Source organism: Cnephaeus nilssonii (genome assembly GCF_951640355.1).
Source record: "Cnephaeus nilssonii genome assembly, chromosome: 2".
In the NCBI taxonomy this organism is placed as follows: Eukaryota; Metazoa; Chordata; class Mammalia; order Chiroptera; family Vespertilionidae; genus Cnephaeus; species Cnephaeus nilssonii.
The window spans coordinates 114,597,862-114,619,357 of NC_137073.1; the positions used below are offsets into that span (position 1 = coordinate 114,597,862).

The 21,496-nt window shown below is 67.4% G+C and overlaps 1 protein-coding gene across 1 annotated transcript in view; it reads right to left on the minus strand.

Annotated features, from left to right (window-relative positions):
- Positions 1 to 21,496, minus strand: part of LOC307115204 (ankyrin repeat domain-containing protein 55-like) — a gene marked incomplete at both ends in the record, with an annotated part of 44,924 nt that overhangs the window by 16,700 nt on the left and 6,728 nt on the right. Inside the window, 5 exons of the mRNA XM_079798291.1 lie at positions 1 to 40; positions 11,478 to 11,538; positions 13,822 to 13,931; positions 19,425 to 19,555; positions 19,820 to 19,942. The exon at positions 1 to 40 is cut by the window's left edge and continues 89 nt beyond it. Coding sequence (XP_079654417.1) covers positions 1 to 40; positions 11,478 to 11,538; positions 13,822 to 13,931; positions 19,425 to 19,555; positions 19,820 to 19,942 — 465 coding nt within the window. The remainder of the gene's footprint in view (positions 41 to 11,477; positions 11,539 to 13,821; positions 13,932 to 19,424; positions 19,556 to 19,819; positions 19,943 to 21,496) is intronic.

Consider the following 21,496-nt stretch of genomic DNA (forward strand, 5'->3'; position numbering starts at 1 on the left):
GCTGGTTGTGGAAGGCTGCCCAGTGGAGGGGGGTCATTCCCTGGGAACGAGATGGGGGTGAGCAGGGTGGGGGGGGGCGCGCACTCTCCCCCAGGCCGGGGCACCCCAGGGACGGAGGTGCTGCCTGCCGGTCACTCATCCTCCCACCGTGCGTCCAGCACAGCTGCTGCGGGCGGTCTGTGCTGCGGACACCAGGGAGGGAGGCCAGCGAGGCCCCTGCCCCGGACCGCCGGGAGCAGAAGACAGACACACGCGCCCACGTGAGCCGAAGGGCCGCTCAGACCGCGGGCGCTGCGGAGACTCACACAGAGCGCCGCGGGGGAGGCCCGGGCAGGACAGAGCCGCGGGGGAGGCGCTGGGCAGGGCGGAGCCGTGGGGAGGGCGCGGCCGGGGTGCTGGGGCCGCCTGCCTCGAGGCAGGGCGCCGTCTGTTTACTGTCCTGTCCCGGCTGCTACAACCGAGAGCAGAGACAGCGGCGATGTATGGACGTGACCACGGACACGTGACCACTGCCACGCAAGCACAGCCACGCAGCCTCCAGGCCGGCCCAGAACACAAAGCCCGTGGCCCCGCACGCTTCTCTCCGTCCTCGCCTGTCAGCTGAGTGCGGGAGAGCGGGGAGAACGTGCTGGAACCTCCCGTTAAAGAGCCCACGCCCCACTGAGCAGGAGCACAGTGCCACCGAGTCCACCGGCGGCGGGCGGATGCAGGCAGGACCCCGCTCAGCAGGGAGCCCACCTGGCAGGTCACCAGCGTCTCCGTGTGCGAAGAGGAAGCCGAGAAACCCGCATCGTGCGGGCGCGTGGAACTGGATCTGGGCGTGGGGTCCGCGGGGCGCTGGCGTTGTCCGTGGCGCCTGGCCAGGTCCACGTCCACACCATTAGATCGTGGTCTGCGTCCGTGTACTGTTTCAGCCTCTGACACGGAGCTCCGCGAGGCCCGGGCTCCTAGCGACGGCGCCACGTGGAATGGAAGCGGGGGAAGCGCAGTGGCCTTCTCGGGCGTTCCCACGGTGAGCGTGCCACGGGAGTCCCCGCGTCCCCGGCCCCTCACGGCACATCGGCCCCGGGCTGAGATCGGGACTCAGGGGAGGAGATGCTTTTACTCTGCGTGGGTGTCCTCGCGCGGGCTGAGGCCGCCGGCGTCCGTCACGGGCTCGGCGTGAAGTGGCCCCCGTACCCGGGACCAAAGGCCGCAGGATGGCCGCGTGGCTGCGTGGGAGCCCGGAGCCCGGAGCCCGGAGCGGGCACGGCGCCGAGGAGACGCCGGCACAGGGAGGACCTGTCCCGGCCTCGGCTGCGTCTCTTGCTCTTACAAAACCCGGCTCTGCTTTCCAGGCAGACACATGGGCAAGGGAGGCAGAACAGGACTCCCGTCTGAGGATCGTCCCCCAAAGCACCATGGGAACCGCGGGACCGGAGGCGGCCCCAAGGCCCACGGCCACCTCCACGTGCGATTTGGCCACCGCCACGGGCCACGTGCTCTGTGAGGCGAGAGTCGGCGTGAGCGTCGTTGCGAATGAACCGGCGAGGACCAGTTTAACTACAATCTGCTCATCGCCGTCCCCTGAGCACAGGTGAGAGGAGTCGGTCTCACAACAACACCCACCACCTCCACCTCCACACACACCCCGCCCCCCCCCCATGCTCGGTGCGGGGCGGCCGTGCGGGTGGGTGGGCACGGCCATATTCCGTACGCCTGCCTGGTGCCAAGAGCTTTATGTATGTTACCTCACTAAATCTTTGTTTAAGGTATATTTTTATTGATTTCAGAGAGGGAGGGAGAGGGAGAGGAGCATCAATGATGGGAGAGTCATGGATCGGCTGCCTCCTGCAGGGATCGAGCCCGCCAACCACGTGCCCTGACCGGGAATCGAACCGTGACCTCCTGGTTTAGAGGTCGATGCTCCACCACTGAGCCGTGCCGGCCGGGCCGCCTCACTGACCCTCGACCACAGCCCTCACCTGCCCGGGTGTTCCCGCCAGCGCCACAGGGGACAGGTGAGAGGGACGCACACAGGTGAGGGGCCTGGCTGCGTGGGGTGGCGGGTTCACGCCTCCGCTCTGCACGCAGCAGGCTGGCGACTCGCGCTGGAGGTGAGCTCAGATGCGGGGATCTCCGCCGTGATGAGCTGGACCAGGGCCTCCTCGCTTCTCCAGGGGAGCCCTCCCGCTGGCCGGGCTGCCGCACAGGCCATGACCTGCTCCATTGGTCATCACCTCGCACCCCTCCTCAACGTGCCGCTGGCAAATCTGCACTTCCTGTGAGGTATTGACATGTATGTATTCTGCCCCCGCTGCCCCCACCGGGGTGTGGGGTCACGCTTAGAAATGACTGTCAGTCCTGTCGAAGGTCCCGTATGGAGACCTGAGTCACCACACGGCTTCTCTGAATAGTGACGGCGTTATAGCGCATGTGATACATACGGGTTCTGCAGAGATACCTTGTATATAGCACGAGTGATGTGGGGCAAGCAGAGATACATTGTAGCAGAGATACCTTGTAGCAGAGATACATTGTAGCAGAGATACATTGTATCTCTATAGCACAAGTGATGTGGGGTAAGCAGAGATACATTGTAGCAGAGATACATTGTAGCAGAGATACATTGTAGCAGAGATACCTTGTAGCAGAGATACATTGTAGCAGAGATACCTTGTAGCAGAGATACATTGTATCTCTATATCCAACACAGACAGGACGCAAAAGTTCTCAGTCAAGCCAAGGAGGTGTTCGGTGGCTGTTTTTTCCAATCAGAATCGGCTAATGGGAAATACAAACAAACCCTCTTAGAGTTAGTGACACGAGAACCAAAACTTTCGAAATCCGCTGGACCGGGCTCTGGTGCCATTGCACAACCCTGGCGGTTGAGGGACCTTCCCGCCCCCAGCGCCTCCTTCCTGCCTCTGGGCTGAGCTGGAGGCACCTGCGCGGCCGCGTCAGGACCCGCCGACCATGCCAGGCCTGCGTGGCTCAGTTGTTGAACCAGAAGGATAGTCGACCTACGAACCAGAAGGTCACGGTTCGATTCCCGGTCAGGGCACAGGCCTGGGTTGCGGGCTCGATCCCCAGTGGGGGGCGTGCAGGAGGCAGCCGATCCGAGATTCTCTCTCATCACTGGAGTTTCTCTCTCTCCCTCTCCCTGACTTTCTGAGATCAATAAAAACACATTTAAAAAGACCCGCTGCCGAAACCGGTTTGGCTCAGTGGATAGAGCGTCGGTCTGTGGACTCAAGGGTCCTAGGTTCGATTCCGGTCAAGGGCATGTACCTTGGTTGCGGGCACATCTCCGGTGGGGGGTGTGCAGGAGGCAGCTGGTCGATGTCTCTCTCTCATCGATGTTTCTAACTCTCTATCCCTCTCCCTTCCTCTCTGTAAAAAATCAATAAAAACACATTTTAAAAGGCCCGCTGGTCATTCCCGCGGCCGGCTCAGGCGTGGCCACACGAGTGCCCTGGGCAGCCACAGCCCACGCTCACGGGCAGAGGCCGAGGTCACTCCCCCGGCGGGCCCTGCCCTGCACACAGTGGTGCTCAAGCAGTGCTCACAGGAAGGATGAATGACAGATGCAGGCGTCCAGGCTCCCGTGGGCCACGGGGAGTCTCAACTACCGCGTCTGCCCCGCGCCCACACGTGGAGACCACAGCTCAGCGCTGTGGAGTCACGGGAACACCCGGCGTCAGCACTGCCGCCACACCCAGGGGCGGGGGGGGGGGGGGGGGACACACTTGTTTGCAAACAAGTCCGAGCTCAGTGAGGAGCCCCCCCCCCCCAGCCCAGCCCGCGCAGGGGCCCTGCTGGTCTCGGCCGCCTCGGGCGCCCTGCCGAGTCCCCGGGGGCACTGCCCGTGGGACCCTCGCGCAGCAGGCGGCCCTGCACCGCGGGGATGCGTCACGCTCCGCCCTGGGCTGCGCCACCAACACGTCAGCGTCCTGGCCGCTTCTCAGCGTTCCCCCCAAACCACGGGCTCTCTGGTGGTTTCTGAACCAGACCCTGACTCAGGGCCTCCAGCGCTCCCGTCTCCGCGCTGCGCTTTCCGACAGCGGCGGGCGCGGGGCGGGGGCAGGGTGCACGGGCGGGCGGGCGGGTGGCCCACAGGACAGCTAACAACCCCAGGTGCTCGGGCCGGGGCTCCCCGAGGCCCAGCTGGGCTCGGGGACATTTAAATGCACTCACTGTTGGTCTCTCCCCGCACACGACTCCCCTCGCAAAGTCATAAAGGGTTTTCTGCAGGCGAAAAACTGGAATAAATTATGTATGTTAAAGACTTTTAAAAAATCTTTTAGAGGTGCAGTCACAAATGCCATTTTCTTTAATTTTATTTGTAAAAAAATCTTATAATTGCCCAGCCGGCGTGGCTTAGTGGTTGAGCGTCAACCTATGCACCAGGAGTTCAGGGTTCGATTCCCGGTCAGGGCACAGGCCCGGGTTGCGGGTTCGATCCCCAGTGTGGGGCGTGCAGGAGGCAGCCGATCCGTGATTCTCTCTCATCACTGATTTCTCCCTCTCCCTCTGCCTTCCTGTCTGACATCAATAAAACACATAAACATAAATAAATAAAAACGTGTGGCTGTCCACCTGCTGCTGCCCGTGAAGAAGAGGCTCTCGGGCCTGTGCTTCCCCTGCAGCGCCGGCCGGGCTGCCTGTCGGCCACGCCGCCGCGGGCTCCATGCCAGGAGCTACACCCAGAGCCACAGCCGGCTGTCCCCTCGGGCCTGCTTCCTCAGAGGCTGTTGTCCGGGGTGCGGAGGCTCTGCTCCCGTCAGCACGTGCCTGTGGCACGGACCACGGACCACGGGCCACGGGCCACGGGCCATGGCGCATCCTAGCAGCAGGCCTCGGCGGTGAGTGTCAGGTTCTGCCCACAGCCCACAGCCCCGCTCCGCGGGCGCTCCTTCCGCCCACGCAGAGACCGCAGGAAGCGCGGGCCCCGGAGTTCCGTGACCGCCCCCCCCCCCAGGCTGCCACGCTCTGCGACGTCCCTCCGGGGTGCAGGGCAAAGGCGTGAAGGCCCCCCCCCCAGGGCTAACCTGCGCCTGGCCGGCTCCGACCGGTCCCCTTATAGCCCAGCAGCGAGGCCAGTAAGACGAAGAGCGAACAGCGTCGGCACAGGACCGAGTCCAGAACAGGAGCCGCTGACTGACAGAGACCGCCGCACCTCAGAGCGCAGCGCCGGCCGCCGGGGTGGAGGCCGCAGCCAGGACAGAGCAAAGCCGAGGCCCGGCGTGGCCACTGGGCGTGGCCTGTTTTAAAGTTTCTGCGTGGGAAACACACGGGCCCTGGCCCTCAGCCGGCAGCAGAGCGGGAGGACCGTGCAGCCGATGGCCAGGGCCCTTTCGAACACCAGCTCCTGCGGCCACCGGACAGGACCCCGGCCCCACGGACGCCAGACGGAGGCTCTGACCGCACGTCAGAGGGACCGCGCACACGCTCGCCTCGCGCTGCCGGGACGCCCATCACGGCGACGAGAAACGGCGACGGCGGGAGAGCAGCACCCTTCGCCGGGGCGGCCGGGAGCCGACGTGCGGGGCGGCCCCGGAGCAGCGGGGGGCGGGGGGTGAGACAGACACGCACACCCACTGCCCGGGCTCTCCGGAGGAAGGCTCCCATAAGCCACTGGGGCGCTGGCACCAGAGCAGAGCCGCGGGGATGGAGGGCCCTGAGACAGCCCCCGCCGGGCACGGGGACGCGGGGTCTCACCGGACCCCGTCCCCCTCACGGGACCGCGCCGAGCCCCGGGGGCTGGAGCCACCATGACCCTGAAGCCTGTACATGCTCCTTGGTTCCCGCACACGCACACACACACACACACACACACACGCTAAGACAATTCATCATCAGCGCAGCGAGCGGGTAACAATAACGAACAAAACAGCCGCTGTAATAACGTCCTCTGGCCCGTCCGGCGTGGCGCAGTGGGTGAGCATCGACCTGTGAGCCAGGAGGTCAGGGTTTGATGCCAGGTCAGGGCACATGCAGGAGGCAGCCGATCCAGGATTCACTCTCATCAATGATGTTTCTCTCTCTCTCCCTCTCCCTTCCTCTCTGAAATCAATAAAAATACATTTTTAAAATACACACTGTTGCCCTAACCGGTTTGGCTCAGTGGCTAGAGCGTCAGCCTGCGGACTCAAGGGTCCCAGGTTCGATTCCGGTCAAAGGCATGTACCTTGGTTGCGGGCACATCCCCAGGAGGGAGTGTGCAGGAGGCAGCTGATCGATGTTTCTCTCTCATTGATGTTTCTAGCTCTCTATCCCTCTTCCTTCCTCCATAAAAAATCAATAAGATATATTTTTTAAAAATATACACTGTAATAAAAGTTATGTGAATGCGGCCTTGTTAGGTAAAATAAAGGTGACTTGAGCACAGGCACTGAGGTACTGAGACAGTCTGAGAACTAAGTGATGGACGGGCGGGACTGAGTGATGGACGGGCGGGACTGAGTGATGGACAGGCAGGGACTGAGTGATGGATGGGCGGGGACTGAGTGATGGACGGGCAGGGACTGAGTGATGGACGGGCGGGACTGAGTGATGGACAGGCAGGACTGAGTGATGGACGGGCAGGGGCTGAGTGATGGACAGGCAGGACTGAGTGATGGACGGGCAGGGACTGAGTGATGGACAGGCGGGACTGAGTGATGGACGGGCGGGACTGAGTGATGGACAGGCAGGACTGAGTGATGGACGGGCGGGACTGAGTGATGGATGGGCGGGACTGAGTGATGGACGGGCAGGGGCTGAGTGATGGACGGGCAGGGGCTGAGTGATGGACGGGCGGGACTGAGTGATGGTCGGGCAGGACTGAGTGATGGACAGGCGGGACTGAGTGATGGACGGGCGGGACTGAGTGATGGACGGGCGGGACTGAGTGATGGACGGGCAGGGACTGAGTGATGGACGGGCAGGACTGAGTGATGGACGGGCAGGGGCTGAGTGATGGACGGGCGGGACTGAGTGATGGTCGGGCAGGACTGAGTGATGGACAGGCGGGACTGAGTGATGGACGGGCGGGACTGAGTGATGGACGGGCGGGACCGAGTGATGGACGGGCGGGACTGAGTGATGGATGGGCGGGACTGAGTGATGGACGGGAGGGACCGAGTGATGGACGGGCGGGACTGAGTGATGGACGGGCGGGACTGAGTGATGGATGGGCGGGACTGAGTGATGGACAGGTAGGGACTGAGTGATGGACAGGCAGGACTGAGTGATGGATGGGCGGGACTGAGTGATGGATGGGCAGGGACTGAGTGATGGACGGGCAGGGACTGAGTGATGGACGGGCAGGGACTGAGTGATGGACGGGCGGGGCTGAGTGATGGACGGGCAGGGACTGAGTGATGGATGGGCGGGACTGAGTGATGGACAGGCAGGGACTGAGTGATGGACGGGCGGGACTGAGTGATGGACAGGCAGGACTGAGTGATGGACAGGCAGGACTGAGTGATGGATGGGCAGGGACTGAGTGATGGACGGGCGGGACTGAGTGATGGACGGGCAGGGACTGAGTGATGGACGGGCGGGGCTGAGTGATGGACGGGCAGGGACTGAGTGATGGACGGGCGGGACTGAGTGATGGACGGGCGGGACTGAGTGATGGACGGGCGGGACTGAGTGATGGACGGGCAGGGGCTGAGTGATGGACAGGCAGGGACTGAGTGATGGACGGGCAGGGGCTGAGTGATGGACAGGCAGGGACTGAGTGATGGACAGGTAGGGACTGAGTGATGGACGAGCAGGGGCTGAGTGATGGACAGGCAGGGACTGAGTGATGGACGGGCGGGACTGAGTGATGGACAGGTAGGGACTGAGTGATGGACGGGCAGGACTGAGTGATGGACAGGTAGGGACTGAGTGATGGACAGGTAGGGACTGAGTGATGGACGAGCAGGGGCTGAGTGATGGACAGGCAGGGACTGAGTGATGGACGGGCGGGACTGAGTGATGGACAGGCGGGACTGAGTGATGGACGGGCAGGGACTGAGTGATGGACGGGCGGGGACTGAGTGATGGACGGGTGGGACTGAGTGATGGACGGGCAGGGACTGAGTGATGGACGAGCAGGGGCTGAGTGATGGACAGGCAGGGACTGAGTGATGGACGGGCGGGACTGAGTGATGGACAGGTAGGGACTGAGTGATGGACGGGCAGGACTGAGTGATGGATGGGCGGGACTGAGTGATGGACAGGTAGGGACTGAGTGATGGACGGGCAGGACTGAGTGATGGACAGGTAGGGACTGAGTGATGGACAGGTAGGGACTGAGTGATGGACGAGCAGGGGCTGAGTGATGGACAGGCAGGGACTGAGTGATGGACGGGCGGGACTGAGTGATGGACAGGTAGGGACTGAGTGATGGACGGGCAGGACTGAGTGATGGACAGGTAGGGACTGAGTGATGGACGGGCAGGACTGAGTGATGGACAGGTAGGGACTGAGTGATGGACGGGCAGGACTGAGTGATGGACAGGTAGGGACTGAGTGATGGACAGGTAGGGACTGAGTGATGGACGAGCAGGGGCTGAGTGATGGACAGGCAGGGACTGAGTGATGGACGGGCGGGACTGAGTGATGGACAGGCGGGACTGAGTGATGGACGGGCAGGGACTGAGTGATGGACAGGCAGGGACTGAGTGATGGACGGGCAGGGACTGAGTGATGGACGAGCAGGGGCTGAGTGATGGACAGGCAGGGACTGAGTGATGGACGGGCGGGACTGAGTGATGGACAGGTAGGGACTGAGTGATGGACGGGCAGGACTGAGTGATGGACAGGTAGGGACTGAGTGATGGACGGGCGGGACTGAGTGATGGACGGGCGGGACTGAGTGATGGATGGGCGGGACTGAGTGATGGACAGGTAGGGACTGAGTGATGGACGGGCAGGGACTGAGTGATGGACAGGCAGGGACTGAGTGATGGACGGGCAGGGACTGAGTGATGGACGAGCAGGGGCTGAGTGATGGACAGGCAGGACTGAGTGATGGACAGGCAGGACTGAGTGATGGACAGGCAGGACTGAGTGATGGACAGGCGGGGACTGAGTGATGGACAGGCAGGACTGAGTGATGGACAGGCAGGACTGAGTGATGGACAGGCAGGACTGAGTGATGGACGGGCGGGACTGAGTGATGGACGGGCGGGACTGAGTGATGGACAGGCGGGACTGAGTGATGGACAGGCGGGACTGAGTGATGGACGGGCGGGACTGAGTGACGAAGGGACGGGTCACGTCCCAGGGCCGGGCAGGGGAGACTTTATCACGTGGCTCAGAACAGTGTGCGACTGGGAGCGTGTGAGCGGCTTCTCTCTGGAACCTTCCATGCGTCTTTCGGGCCTCCCTGGTGGGTGGCTGCGCGGGGACAGGCGACGGCGTGTGCAGCGTGGGGGCGTGCGGGGAGGGGCGGCGTCTGCCTTGGGAGAAGCAGCCGGGGAGGAACGGCCGCGGACGCCCAGCCTTCCCGGGCCGGGGGGCGTCCCGGCTCCGCGTGACACGCCGAGATTTTAAAAGAGCCAACGTGTTCGTGTGTCAGTCACCAAGTAAAACCCAGAGCACCACTGACAACACAGGGTTATTCCAGCCGCTGGGCCAGGACCACGCCCCGCGTGACCCTCCCTGAGACACGGCGATTTCATGTTGTTCCCTGAGCAGCTCCGGAGGGTCAGAAACAGCTCTCTCTCTCTCTCTCTCTCTCCCCCTCGCTCTCTCTCTCTCTCCCCCCCTCCTCCCCTCGCTCTCTCGTTCTCCCCGTTAGTTCTAGCTCACGATCTACTGTCTCCCCTGAAGAGAGATTTCTCCTGATGGGTCCTCCCGTCCTAAGCCACCGTTGCCAGGAGCTTGGTCGCTGGAGGAATCCCTGGAGAACATTCCCCGACCCCCGGGGGCGGCCTTACGCCCCTCCCCCCGCCCAGCTCACCTGTCCCTCCTTCCTGACCGTCCTGCTTCCTGGGTTTGGGGGGAGGGTGGGTGCCGGGGGGTAACTGTCACCCCCATGGGGGCCCGGAGCTCTGAGGCCAGAGGCGGGCGCTCTCCACGGCCACGCCATCCTCTCCCTGCAGGGCGCCCCCACTCAGGCCAGAGGGCGCCGCCCTGCAGCTGGTCTGGCCGGGCACACCCTCCCCGTGAAACCTGCAGCCATGGCGAACCCGCGTGTCACAGGCACGAGGGCGGCCTCAGGCGGGTTCAGCCGCGGGTGCTGGGACAGGCCGGCAGGAGCTGTGCACGGGGGGAGGCCCTGCTCTCACATTTACCGTGGACGGACGGCGGGAGGCGGGGTCCCGGCCGGGGTCCCTCTGCGTGAGGAGGAGCCAGAGCGGCTCCGTGCCCCCCACACGGCCCCCGAGCAGCAAGTGGCCTTTGGAAGCCTGTCCTGGCCCTGCCGCCGGCCGGGTGGGGAGACGGCCCACGCGCCGGGAGGGTCTGCGCCGAGGGCACGGGGCGGAGGCCTGGGGGGGACTTACTCCTGGGGTCCCGGTGACTGAGGGCCCCTTTCTGAGAGCCCCAGCTTGGGGCGAGGGAGGAGCAGGAGGTGCAGGAGGGGCTAGCAGCCCACCCCCAGCTGACGGAGACGCCCCCCAGCTCCCCCTCCCGCCGCGCCGAGGGGCCCGGGCGCGAGCTCGTCTGCTTCTTGTTTGAAAGCAGAAGTGAGGCCAGGGCGGCCCTCGCTCTAACCACGAAGACACGGCAGTGAAAGCAGCTGTGACCACGAGCCGGAGGCGCCGACCTCAGGCCCGGGGATTTCTGGGCGGTTGCTGATGCCAGGCGCTGGGTGGAGGCCCAGGGGCCCTGGACGGAGGCCCTGGGTGGAGGCTCGGGGGCCCTGGACGGAGGCCCTGGGTGGAGGCTCGGGGGGCCCCGGACAGAGGCCCGGCCTGCCCCTGGTCAGGGCTTCGTCCTCCCGCCTGGGCCGCTGGCTCCGGGGAGCAGGATCGGGCACTGGCTCACGCACGGCCACGGCTGTCGCGCTGTTTGCCTAAAGTCATCTCACAGCCGTGGTGACGTGCGGCCTGCAAGCACACGGATGACGCGGGGCCGACCCGCGGGCGTGGGCACGGCTTTGGGGCCCCGCGGGGACCCCGCCTCTGGGAAGAGCAGCAGCTGCACGGAGCCCGCACTGCGGGGGTCACCCCGGGCCCCTCGCCGGGAGCCGGGCCTCCTCAGGGCCGGAGGGCGCGCTGTGCGAGGACAGGAGAGGGCGTGCGGCCTTGGGCGGGAGGCCGGGACCCACCGGCCATCTGCCCCCGGGGGCCGCCCAGCTTCCGCCCACGGACGGGAGGAGCGGCGTTTCCCTCCGGCGTCCAGGGCGCATCCGCATTCCAGGGCTGGCGCTGACGCTTAACGTGACGGCCCTTCCCATCGGCCTGCCCAGCCCGGGGCCTCCGGGGCCGGAACACAGACACGCCCCCCCCGCCCCCCCCGCCCCCCGTGGTCAGGGGAGCCCTCGGCGTGCGCGCCCAGGCCGTCCGCAGGCTCACCTCGCTGTCCTGGTGGTTGACCTCGTTGAGGCCGCACTGCTGCACCAGCACCGCCAGCAGCCTGCGGAGGGAACGGCACAGCTCAGGGAGCAGGACCTGCGAGCCTCGGAGGCAGGACGGCGCAGGGCCACCCTCTGAGGGCAGACGGTCTCGGGAGAAGTTTCCGGAAAGACGCAGCGTGGGGGCCGGGCACCCGGGGACAGAGCCCCTGCCTCCTCCTCTGGGTCTTGGTGCTCCTGGGGTCACAGGGGATGGGGGGGGGTCCTCGGGCCCCCAGCCCCAGCCCGTGGCCGGTGTGTGCTGGGAGCCGCCCTCTCCGGCGCTCCGTCCATCCGACACGCAGCCTCCAGCTGCCTCCCCGCCGGGGTCTCCCCTCCTGCGTGGGGCACACCAGTGGGCGGCGCTGGCCACGTGGCTTCCTGTTCGTAAAACACGCACGTGTCTGAGCGGGAAAGACAGCGTCCGTGGGGGACAACGACCCGTGACCCTGGAGCTCGGGTTCGAGTCCCGCACGTGGTGGACGGAGGTCAGCGTTCCGCCCGCGGGAGGGAGGCAGGCGGGTCGTGGTGAGGGGCCCGGACTCGGGGGCCAGGCGGCCTGGGGGCCACAGCGGGAGGCGCTGCACCACGTGGTGGAGGGTGAGGCCGGGCGCGGTGAACGGACCCCCGCTGAGCGCCGGGCAGTGACGGACGGAGCGCGGCATCCCGTTCAGGGCGCCCTGGTCAACCCGCCACGTCGCTCAAACCCTCCTGTGTGTCCCCGAAACTCCTTTCCCACAACACGGGCAGGAACCCCTTCCGGCCGGGCCTCCTCCGGGGCGTCACCAAGGAAGCTGGTTTCTCCGGCTCCCCTCCCGAAGCCGGGGGTCGTTGGGTGCGATCCAGGGCAGGGGGCGCGGCTGTGACCAGCTCGGAGGCCAGGCCGCCGGCCGTGAGTGCCAGGAGGAGCGGCTGCGGCCCACGGGAGTGGCTGGGGTCCCCGCGTGTGGTCGGCGGCTTCAGCGGCCGAGCTCCCAACGGCGCCGGCTGGCCGGGAGGCTCTGACGGACGGGCGGGCGCACCCTCCTCCCGGGGTAGAGTCGTGGAGGTGGTGGATGCGGGGCCGGGACCCGACACCGGCGTCCTGGTTCCCGAGAGCGAGCGGCAGCGTTCGCAGGCTGCGCGTTTGGAGAAACCCGGGCTTCTCCCCGCCGTCCTCTCCGCGGAGCACAGGAGCTCGGGTCCCGGGGGCGGAGCCTGAGACGGAGGCGCTGGGCCCGAGTCGCCCTGTGGAGGGACCCCCCCTCCCCCCGGAACAGCGACGTTGGACTCAGCTGTGCTGAACAGGGGCCTGGCCTGGTTCCCCACAGCCACAGGCCTCCAGAAACAGGGGCTTTTCCTCCAGAACCGGTTCCACGGGCTTCGAAGTGACGCTGAGTGAGGCACGGACAGCAGTTGAGAAAGTCAAAGCGGAATTGTCTTAAAAGACACATTTTAACCGTTTTCTGGAGCCCCCCGGAAGGCGGCGGCTCGGCGGCTGACGTCGGGAGTCGTCTGGAACCTTCCTCCCTCGTCGCCAGAGGGAGCCGCCTGGTGCTGCCCGCGATGTGGCTCCCGCCGCCTGACGCCCGCCGGCCCCCCCCCCCCTCAAGCCCCTGGTCCTGTCGGGCTGCGGGTGAACCCCGGTTTCCTGGTCTCCCCGGATCTCATCCCACGGGCTGAGAAGCCAGGCTTGGCTGGGAGTCGCCCTGGGGGGAGACGGGGGGGCGAGGCTGAAACACGGACTGGGGAGCACGACCCCCCTTCGCGGCTCAGTGTCTCCAGGGAGGACCTCCGCGACGCCCACCGGCCCGAGGGTCCCAGCAGCCCCCGCCCAGGGCCTCCCCCGGCCCTCAGCCTCGTGGTCCCCGCCTCTGCCCCCCCCCCCCCCCCCCGCCAGCGCCGGCCGGCTCTCTCTCAGCATCGTCACCGCCCTCAGTGGCCGCATCTGCTCGCCGCCAGCGGCCACGCCACGCCTGCCCCGAGCGTGAGCCCGCGAGCGGGGGCTGCCGTCCTCACGGGGGACCGTGGCCAGGACGGAGCTGGCTCTGACTCGCACGCAGTCACGGCCGTGAGCAGTGGGGACAGAGCGCGTGGGCGTGAGACTCAGGTGACGGCGAATAGCGTCGCTTCTCGGGTCAGACTCGCAGGGAGGGCCTGGCCCTCCGTTGACGAGTCCCCAGGACGCTCGGTTTGCTAAGGGGGTCCCGACTGCACCCACAAAAAGGGAAAAGGGGTGGGCTGGTTTCCTTTGCCGCAGGGGTGGCAGTAGATAACCTCTGACCCGGGCCTCCCGCCCCCTGCCCAGAGCCGCGCCCGCTACCCACCTCACGTCGGGCTCGGCCGTGGCGGCGTGCAGCGGCAGGCGGCCGTTCTTGTCGGGGATGCCGTGCTTGGCGCCGTTGCGGAGCAGACACACGCAGCCCTCCAGCCAGCCCTGCGCAGAGAGCGGGCTCGTCACCGCCCCGGCTCAGCCCGCGGACCGCGGCCCCGCCCCCGTCTGGCCGACCACGTCCTCCTGGGCCTCAGGGTCAGACCCGGGGCAGAGCTGCAGTCGGGGTGGACCCCGAGTTTTCCGGGGACCTGCACCCTGTCCGATGGAGGCCGATCCCCAGACTCTCTCCTGCCCCCTCCCCCCATTTCTGGGGCCACTCGCTGGTGCTCACTCTCTCACACTCGGTCCCTCGGGCGTGTGACGGCGAGGAGTCCGCTCCCGCCTCGCGTTCTACGGGCTTAGCCCCCCGTCATCTTGTCCTCGGTCTGATCCCCCAAATTCGCCTCCCGGTCACTCCAGCCCCAGCCTCCGGGCCGTGCTCAGGGAACCCAGTTCCCGTGACCAGGCCTCGGCCCCGCCCCCGGTTCCTTCCCAGGGACCACGGGACGCACCTCGTCCTCCCAGGCGCCCCTCCGAGCCCGATCCCAGCCTGAGCCCGTGGGGGGACCTGCCGCCCTGACGGGTTTTCCTGATGCTGAATATGGGGGTGTCACCAACACCCTCTAAGGGCTCCCCGTGGCTGCGCTTTACCCACTAAGGGGCTCCCCGGCTCCCTGTGCACGCCCTGCCGCCTCCCCACGCCGCTCACCCTCCTCTGGTCCGCGGGCTCAGGGACCCGAGTCCACCCGCTGGCAACCTCGGCTCCTCGCCGCCAGCTGCCAGGCGAGCACCGCCATCCAGCACCCTTCAATCCTCCATCAAGCGGACTCAGCGTGGAGGGAGCGCCCACACGGGAGAATCATGGGGTAACTCTCCCCCCACCGCGTGGGGAGCTAAGCCTCAACACCCCAAGCAGGGCGAGAGCCAGGACGGAGACCCCCCCCCCCGCCATGCTGGGAGCAGAGATCCAAACGCCATGCAGCGCGCGGAGGAGAGAGAAGCGTCGGGAAGGACCTCCCAGCGGCAGCTCAGCGACGTCCCCTGTGACTGACGGAGAGCGGACCCCCCTCCGAGTCCGCAGCGCCCGGTCCTGAGTCGGCGTCTGCGCGGGCACTGGGTCTGGTTTTAGCTGCTAACGTCTGAGCCATCGCGTTCTCTCCTGGGAGGAACCCGTGTGGCCAGAGGCCCCCAAAGGCGCTGGGCAGAGTCCGAGTGGCCGGAGCGTCCCCGCGTTTGGAAAACGGATCTGACCGCGGGGGGCGGGGCGGGGCGGGGAAACATTTTATCGTTTTGCAACATTTCCTGGAAAGATGCGGTTTTCTCTCTTTCTTCAGAAAAGAGCTGAGGAAGCTCTCGATCGCCCTGATGCCCCGGCCACGGCTCAGAACCCGCCGACCCCACAGGCCGCGCCTACCTAGTGCCGGCCCCGCCTGCTCCTCCCGCAACCTGGGCGATCACGTTCTAAAAGTTCACTTAGGTTTTTATTGCTGTCAGAGAGGAAGGGAGGGGGACGAGAGTCATGGATCGGCTGCCTCCTGCACGCCCTCTGCTGGGGATCGAGCCCACACCGGGGCTGTGCCTGTTCTATAGGCGGCAGCGTTAGGAACTCCTCTGCGGCCGCTCCGTTCCGGGACCCAGCGCTCCCCCTCGGGGCCACACCAACACCCTCCCCACAGGCGCGGTTACTCGGGGGAGCCGAAGGGGCTGGGAGGAGGCCGTGCCTGTGTGGGATACTGACCCCACGCCGGCGACCCCTGACCGAGCGGGCCCCTAACCGAGCCGGCCCCTGACCGAGCCGGCCCCTGACCGAGCCGGCCCCTGACCGAGCCGGCCCCTGACTGACCGGGCCCCTCACTGAGCCGGCCCCTGACTGAGCCGGCCACTAACCGAGCGGGCCCCTAACTGAGCCGGCCCCTGACTGACCGGGCCCCTCACTGAGCCGGCCACTAACCGAGCGGGCCCCTAACCGAGCCGGCCCCTGACCGAGCAGGCCCCTGACCGAGCGGGCCCCTGACCGAGCCGACCCCTAACCGAGCCGGCCCCTAACCGAGCCGACCCCTAACCGAGCCGACCCCTAACCGAGCCGACCCCTAACCGAGCCGGCCCCTGACCGAGCCGGCCCCTGACCGAGCCGACCCCTGACCGAGCCGGCCCCTGACCGAGCCGACCCCTAACCGAGCCGGCCCCTAACCGAGCCGGCCCCTGACCGAGCCGGCCCCTGACCGAGCCGACCCCTGACCGAGCCGGCCCCTAACCGAGCCGGCCCCTAACCGAGCGGGCCCCTAACCGAGCCGACCCCTAACCGAGCGGGCCCCTGACTGAGCCGGCCCCTAACCGAGCGGGCCCCTGACTGAGCCGGCCCCTAACCGAGCCGACCCCTAACCGAGCGGGCCCCTGACTGAGCCGACCCCTAACCGAGCGGGCCCCTGACTGAGCCGGCCCCTAACCGAGCCGACCCCTAACCGAGCGGGCCCCTAACCGAGCCGACCCCTAACCGAGCGGGCCCCTGACTGAGCCGGCCCCTAACCGAGCCGGCCCCTGACTGAGCCGGCCCCTAACCGAGCCGGCCCCTGACTGAGCCGGCCCCTGACTGAGCCGGCCCCTAACCGAGCGGACCCCTAACCGAGCCGACCCCTAACCGAGCGGGCCCCTAACCGAGCCGACCCCTAACCGAGCAGGCCCCTAACCGAGCCGACCCCTAACCGAGCCGGCCCCTGACTGAGCCGGCCCCTAACCGAGCCGGCCCCTGACTGAGCCGGCCCCTAACCGAGCCGGCCCCTAACCGAGCCGACCCCTAACCGAGCGGGCCCCTAACCGAGCGGGCCCCTAACCGAGCGGGCCCCTAACCGAGCGGGCCCCTAACCGAGCCGGCCCCTGACCGATCCGGCCCCTAACCGAGCGGGCCCCTAACCGAGCGGGCCCCTAACCGAGCCGGCCCCTGACCGATCCGGCCCCTAAACGAGCGGGCCCCTGACCGAGCCGGCCCCTGACCGAGCCGGCCCCTGACCGAGCCAGCCCCTAACCGAGCCGGCCCCTGACTGAGCCGGCCCCTAACCGAGCCGGCCCCTAACCGAGCCGGCCCCTAACCGAGCCGGCCCCTGACTGAGCCGGCCCCTAACCGAGCCGGCCCCTGACTGAGCCGGCCCCTAACCGAGCCGGCCCCTGACTGAGCCGGCCCCTGACTGAGCCGGCCCCTAACCGAGCCGACCCCTAACCGAGCCGACCCCTAACCGAGCCGGCCCCTAACCGAGCCGACCCCTAACCGAGCGGGCCCCTAACCGAGCCGACCCCTAACCGAGCCGGCCCCTGACCGAGCCGGCCCCTAACCGAGCCGGCCCCTAACCGAGCGGGCCCCTGACCGAGCGTTTTCCTAACCGAGCCGGCCCCTAACCGAGCGGGCCCCTAACCGAGCCGACCCCTAACCGAGCGGGCCCCTAACCGAGCCGGCCCCTGACCGATCCGGCCCCTAACCGAGCGGGCCCCTAACCGAGCCGGCCCCTGACCGATCCGGCCCCTAACCGAGCGGGCCCCTAACCGAGCGGGCCCCTAACCGAGCGGGCCCCTAACCGAGCCGACCCCTAACCGAGCCAGCCCCTGACTGAGCCGGCCCCTAACTGAGCCGGCCCCTGACTGAGCCGGCCCCTAACCGAGCCGGCCCCTAACCGAGCCGGCCCCTAACCGAGCCGGCCCCTGACTGAGCCGGCCCCTAACCGAGCCGGCCCCTAACCGAGCCGGCCCCTAACCGAGCGGGCCCCTGACCGAGCGGGCCCCTAACCGAGCGTTTTCCTAACCGAGCCGACCCCTAACCGAGCGGGCCCCTAACCGAGCCGGCCCCTAACCGAGCGGGCCCCTAACCGAGCCGGCCCCTAACTGAGCGTGCCCCTAACCGAGCCGGCCCCTGACCGAGCCGGCCCCTGACTGAGCGGGCCCCTAACCGAGCGTTTTCCTAACGGAGCAGGCACACACGTTGCCCAAGGTCTGTCTACAGGAAGCCCCGACCCTCCGGCCCCGTCTGACTCAGGCCCGGGGCTCCCACCTGGGGCGGCATTGGTCACAGCGCCCGGCACTTTGCAGCATTCTCCCGGTTCCTGTGTGGGTCCTGAGGACGGGGCCTGGTGCTCCTCCCTTCTCCCTCCCCCTCTTCCTCCTCCTCGTTCCCTACGTTCCTCCTCCTCCACCTTCCCCCCACCTAACCCCCCACAGGCAGGACTGCGCTCCAAGGGCACCCCACCCAGGTGTGAATGGGGGCGTTCTTAGGAGGAGGTCGGGGTGTCCAGAAAAGCCCGGGAAACACGGATGCAGCGAAGGTGGAGGAGGGTCCTCGTGGCCACAGCGTCTCCTGCGTGGAGGCTGCAGGGAGCCACGGCCACCTGAGTCCGGGGGCCAACTGCATGCTGGGTCAGTGTCGGAGGGGATGTGCCAGCTGCCTGCATCCGCGAGCACCCTGCACGGGACCCCACGGGCCACACGTGCTCAGCCACCCCTCAGTGCCCGGGCGCACGGCCTCACCAGGTAGGCGGCAGGCACACGGCCTCACCAGGTAGGCAGCCAGGACTCAGCCTCACCAGGTAGGCAGCCAGGACTCAGCCTCACCAGGTAGGCGGCAGGCACACGGCCTCACCAGGTAGGCGCCCGGGCACACGGCCTCACCAGGTAGGCGGCCAGGCACACGGCCTCACCAGGTAGGCGGCCAGGACTCAGCCTCACCAGGTAGGCGGCCAGGACTCAGCCTCACCAGGTAGGCGGCAGGCACACGGCCTCACCAGGTAGGCGCCCGGGCACACGGCCTCACCAGGTAGGCGCCCGGGCACACGGCCTCACCAGGTAGGCGGCCAGGACACGGCCTCACCAGGTAGGCGGCCAGGACACGGCCTCACCAGGTAGGCGGCCAGGACACGGCCTCACCAGGTAGGCGGCCAGGACTCAGCCTCACCAGGTAGGCGGCAGGCACACGGCCTCACCAGGTAGGCGCCCGGGCACACGGCCTCACCAGGTAGGCGGCCAGGCACACGACCTCACCAGGTAGGCGGCCAGGACTCAGCCTCACCAGGTAGGCGGCCAGGACTCAGCCTCACCAGGTAGGCGGCCAGGACTCAGCCTCACCAGGTAAGCGGCCAGGACACGGCCTCACCAGGTAGGCGGCCAGGCACACATTCTCACCAGGTAGGCGGCCAGGCACACATTCTCACCAGGTAGGCGGCCAGGACATGGCCTCACCAGGTAGGCAGCCAGGACACGGCCTCACCAGGTAGGCGGCCAGGCACACATTCTCACCAGGTAGGCGGCCAGGACTCAGCCTCACCAGGTAGGCGGCAGGCACACATTCTCACCAGGTAGGCGGCCAGGACTCAGCCTCACCAGGTAGGCGGCCAGGACTCAGCCTCACCAGGTAGGCGGCCAGGACACGGCCTCACCAGGTAGGCGGCCAGGCACACATTCTCACCAGGTAGGCGGCCAGGACTCAGCCTCACCAGGTAGGCGGCCAGGACTCAGCCTCACCAGGTAGGCGGCCAGGACACGGCCTCACCAGGTAGGCGGCCAGGCACACATTCTCACCAGGTAGGCGGCCAGGCACAGGCTGGTGCGGCCCTCGGCATCCTGGGTGTTGACGTTTGCCCCCATCTTCAGCAGCAGCTTCGCCGTGTCCACCTGCCGCCCGGACACCGCGTGCATCAGGGGTGTGCACCCTGGAAGGAGACAGGCCACAGCCTTCGAGCACGGCTGCCGGGCCTGTGCCCTTTGCCAATAGAGCTGCCCCCGCCGCCCAGCGTGAGCGGAGGCTGCTCAGCACCACGCCCTGCCCCCCCCCCCCGCGCCCCCGCCCTGCGCTGGGCCGGCTGGAGGCGCATGCAGACGAGGACACTGCGCGCTGCTCCCTGGGCCGCGGGGGCTGCGGCAGGCGGGGCGATCCTGACTCGGCAACAGGGCGTCTGGGGGTGAGGGGCGCTCACCTTCCGTGTCGCGGCTCTCCAGGACGGAGGGGTCCTCCCGGATCAGGGCGGTCAGCGCGCGGACGTCGCCGCTGGACGCCGCCTGGTACACCAGGCTCAGGTCCACTTCCTCCGAGGAGTCACCTGCGGGAATCAAACGGAGACGCCCGTGTGCGCAGAGGGTCCCCTGGGTCGCGGCACCCCGAACGGCGCCCACGCGTGACTCACGGAAACCTCTGACCACGCACCGCACCACCCCCGAGGACAGGTGACCAGCGTGGCCGCGGCACCACACGCGTCCTGGGGGGGCGCCCGAGGGATTCCGTGTCCCTGAGACGTTACGCCCCCCCCACCCCCAGCCTGGGGCTGCGGGAACCCGGGTGCCCAGCCAGGGAGCACCCCGTCTTTCTCTGAAACGTCCCGTTTCCTGTCAGTGACTCAGCTCGCCCACCGCGGAGAGTGGCTGTGCCCCCTGCTCTCTGTCCCCATGTCCTCCCCGCCCTGCCGGTCGCCCTGTCCCCTGAGGGCCCCCTGGCTGCCCGCCTCCCCCAGGAGGCCCCTCGGGCCCAGAGCCACCCCTGCCCGTCTCTGCACGTCCACCAGCTGGTGTTCCAAAAGGGACCCACTGTGCGTGACTCCTCAGCTCCTGGCCCGTGTGACAACCGTGTGCACACCTGGGCGGGGACGACACGGCCCGTGTGACAGGCGTGTGCACACCTGGGCGGGGGACGACACGGCCCGTGGCCCAGGGCAGCACTGGAAGGGCGGGGGGGCACATTCCGCTGCCGGGACCCCAGCCAGGCGCCTGCGGGTCTGCTCCCCCCACGCTCCCCACGCTCCCACACGCATGGCCCCTGCTCAGGAAAAACCCACGGCAGGGAAATCGCTATTGAGTTTTTCTACGGACGTGGCCATCATGCCGGAGGTACGGCAGGACGATGAAGATTCGCTTACGTGAGCCTTTCCGGGCCCCCCCCCCCCCCCCCCATTCAGAGGCTCTGCTCCAGGCGGGACGCAGGGAAAGCGCGTTTGGGGGGCCGCCTAGAGCAGCCGGAAGGTGGGGAGGCCTCTGCACGTTCAGGGCGGGGCCCGCCCTTCAGCCCCCAGATGGCTCCACGGGACAACACTGCCACCCACTGGCGAGAAGGCGTCTGTGGCCTTGACCGGCCCGGACCAGGGGGCGAGTTGCTGGGGACTCGGAGCCACAGGGACAGTGGGAGGTGAGGGGCACGGATGTGACAGGGAGCAACGCTGGCTTCGTGGGACGTCAGAGGCATCGCACATGGAAGGAGCAGAGGAACACGGGGAGACCCACCCCGGACGCTGTGCAACCTGGGGTGTGTGGCCTGACCACTCTGCCCCGCCTGTCCAATGGGCACCGCTCTGTCCCCGCCTGTCCAATGGGCACCGCTCTGTCCCCGCCTGTCCAATGGGCACCGCTCTGTCCCCGCCTGTCCAATGGGCACCGCTCTGCCCCGCCTGTCCAATGGGCACCGCTCTCTCCCCGCCTGTCCAGTGGGCACCGCTCTGTCCCCGCCTGTCCAATGGGCACCGCTCTGTCCCCGCCTGTCCAATGGGCACCACTCTGCCCCGCCTGTCCAATGGGCACCGCTCTGTCCCCGCCTGTCCAATGGGCACCGCTCTGTCCCCGCCTGTCCAATGGGCACCGCTCTCTCCCCGCCTGTCCAATGGGCACCG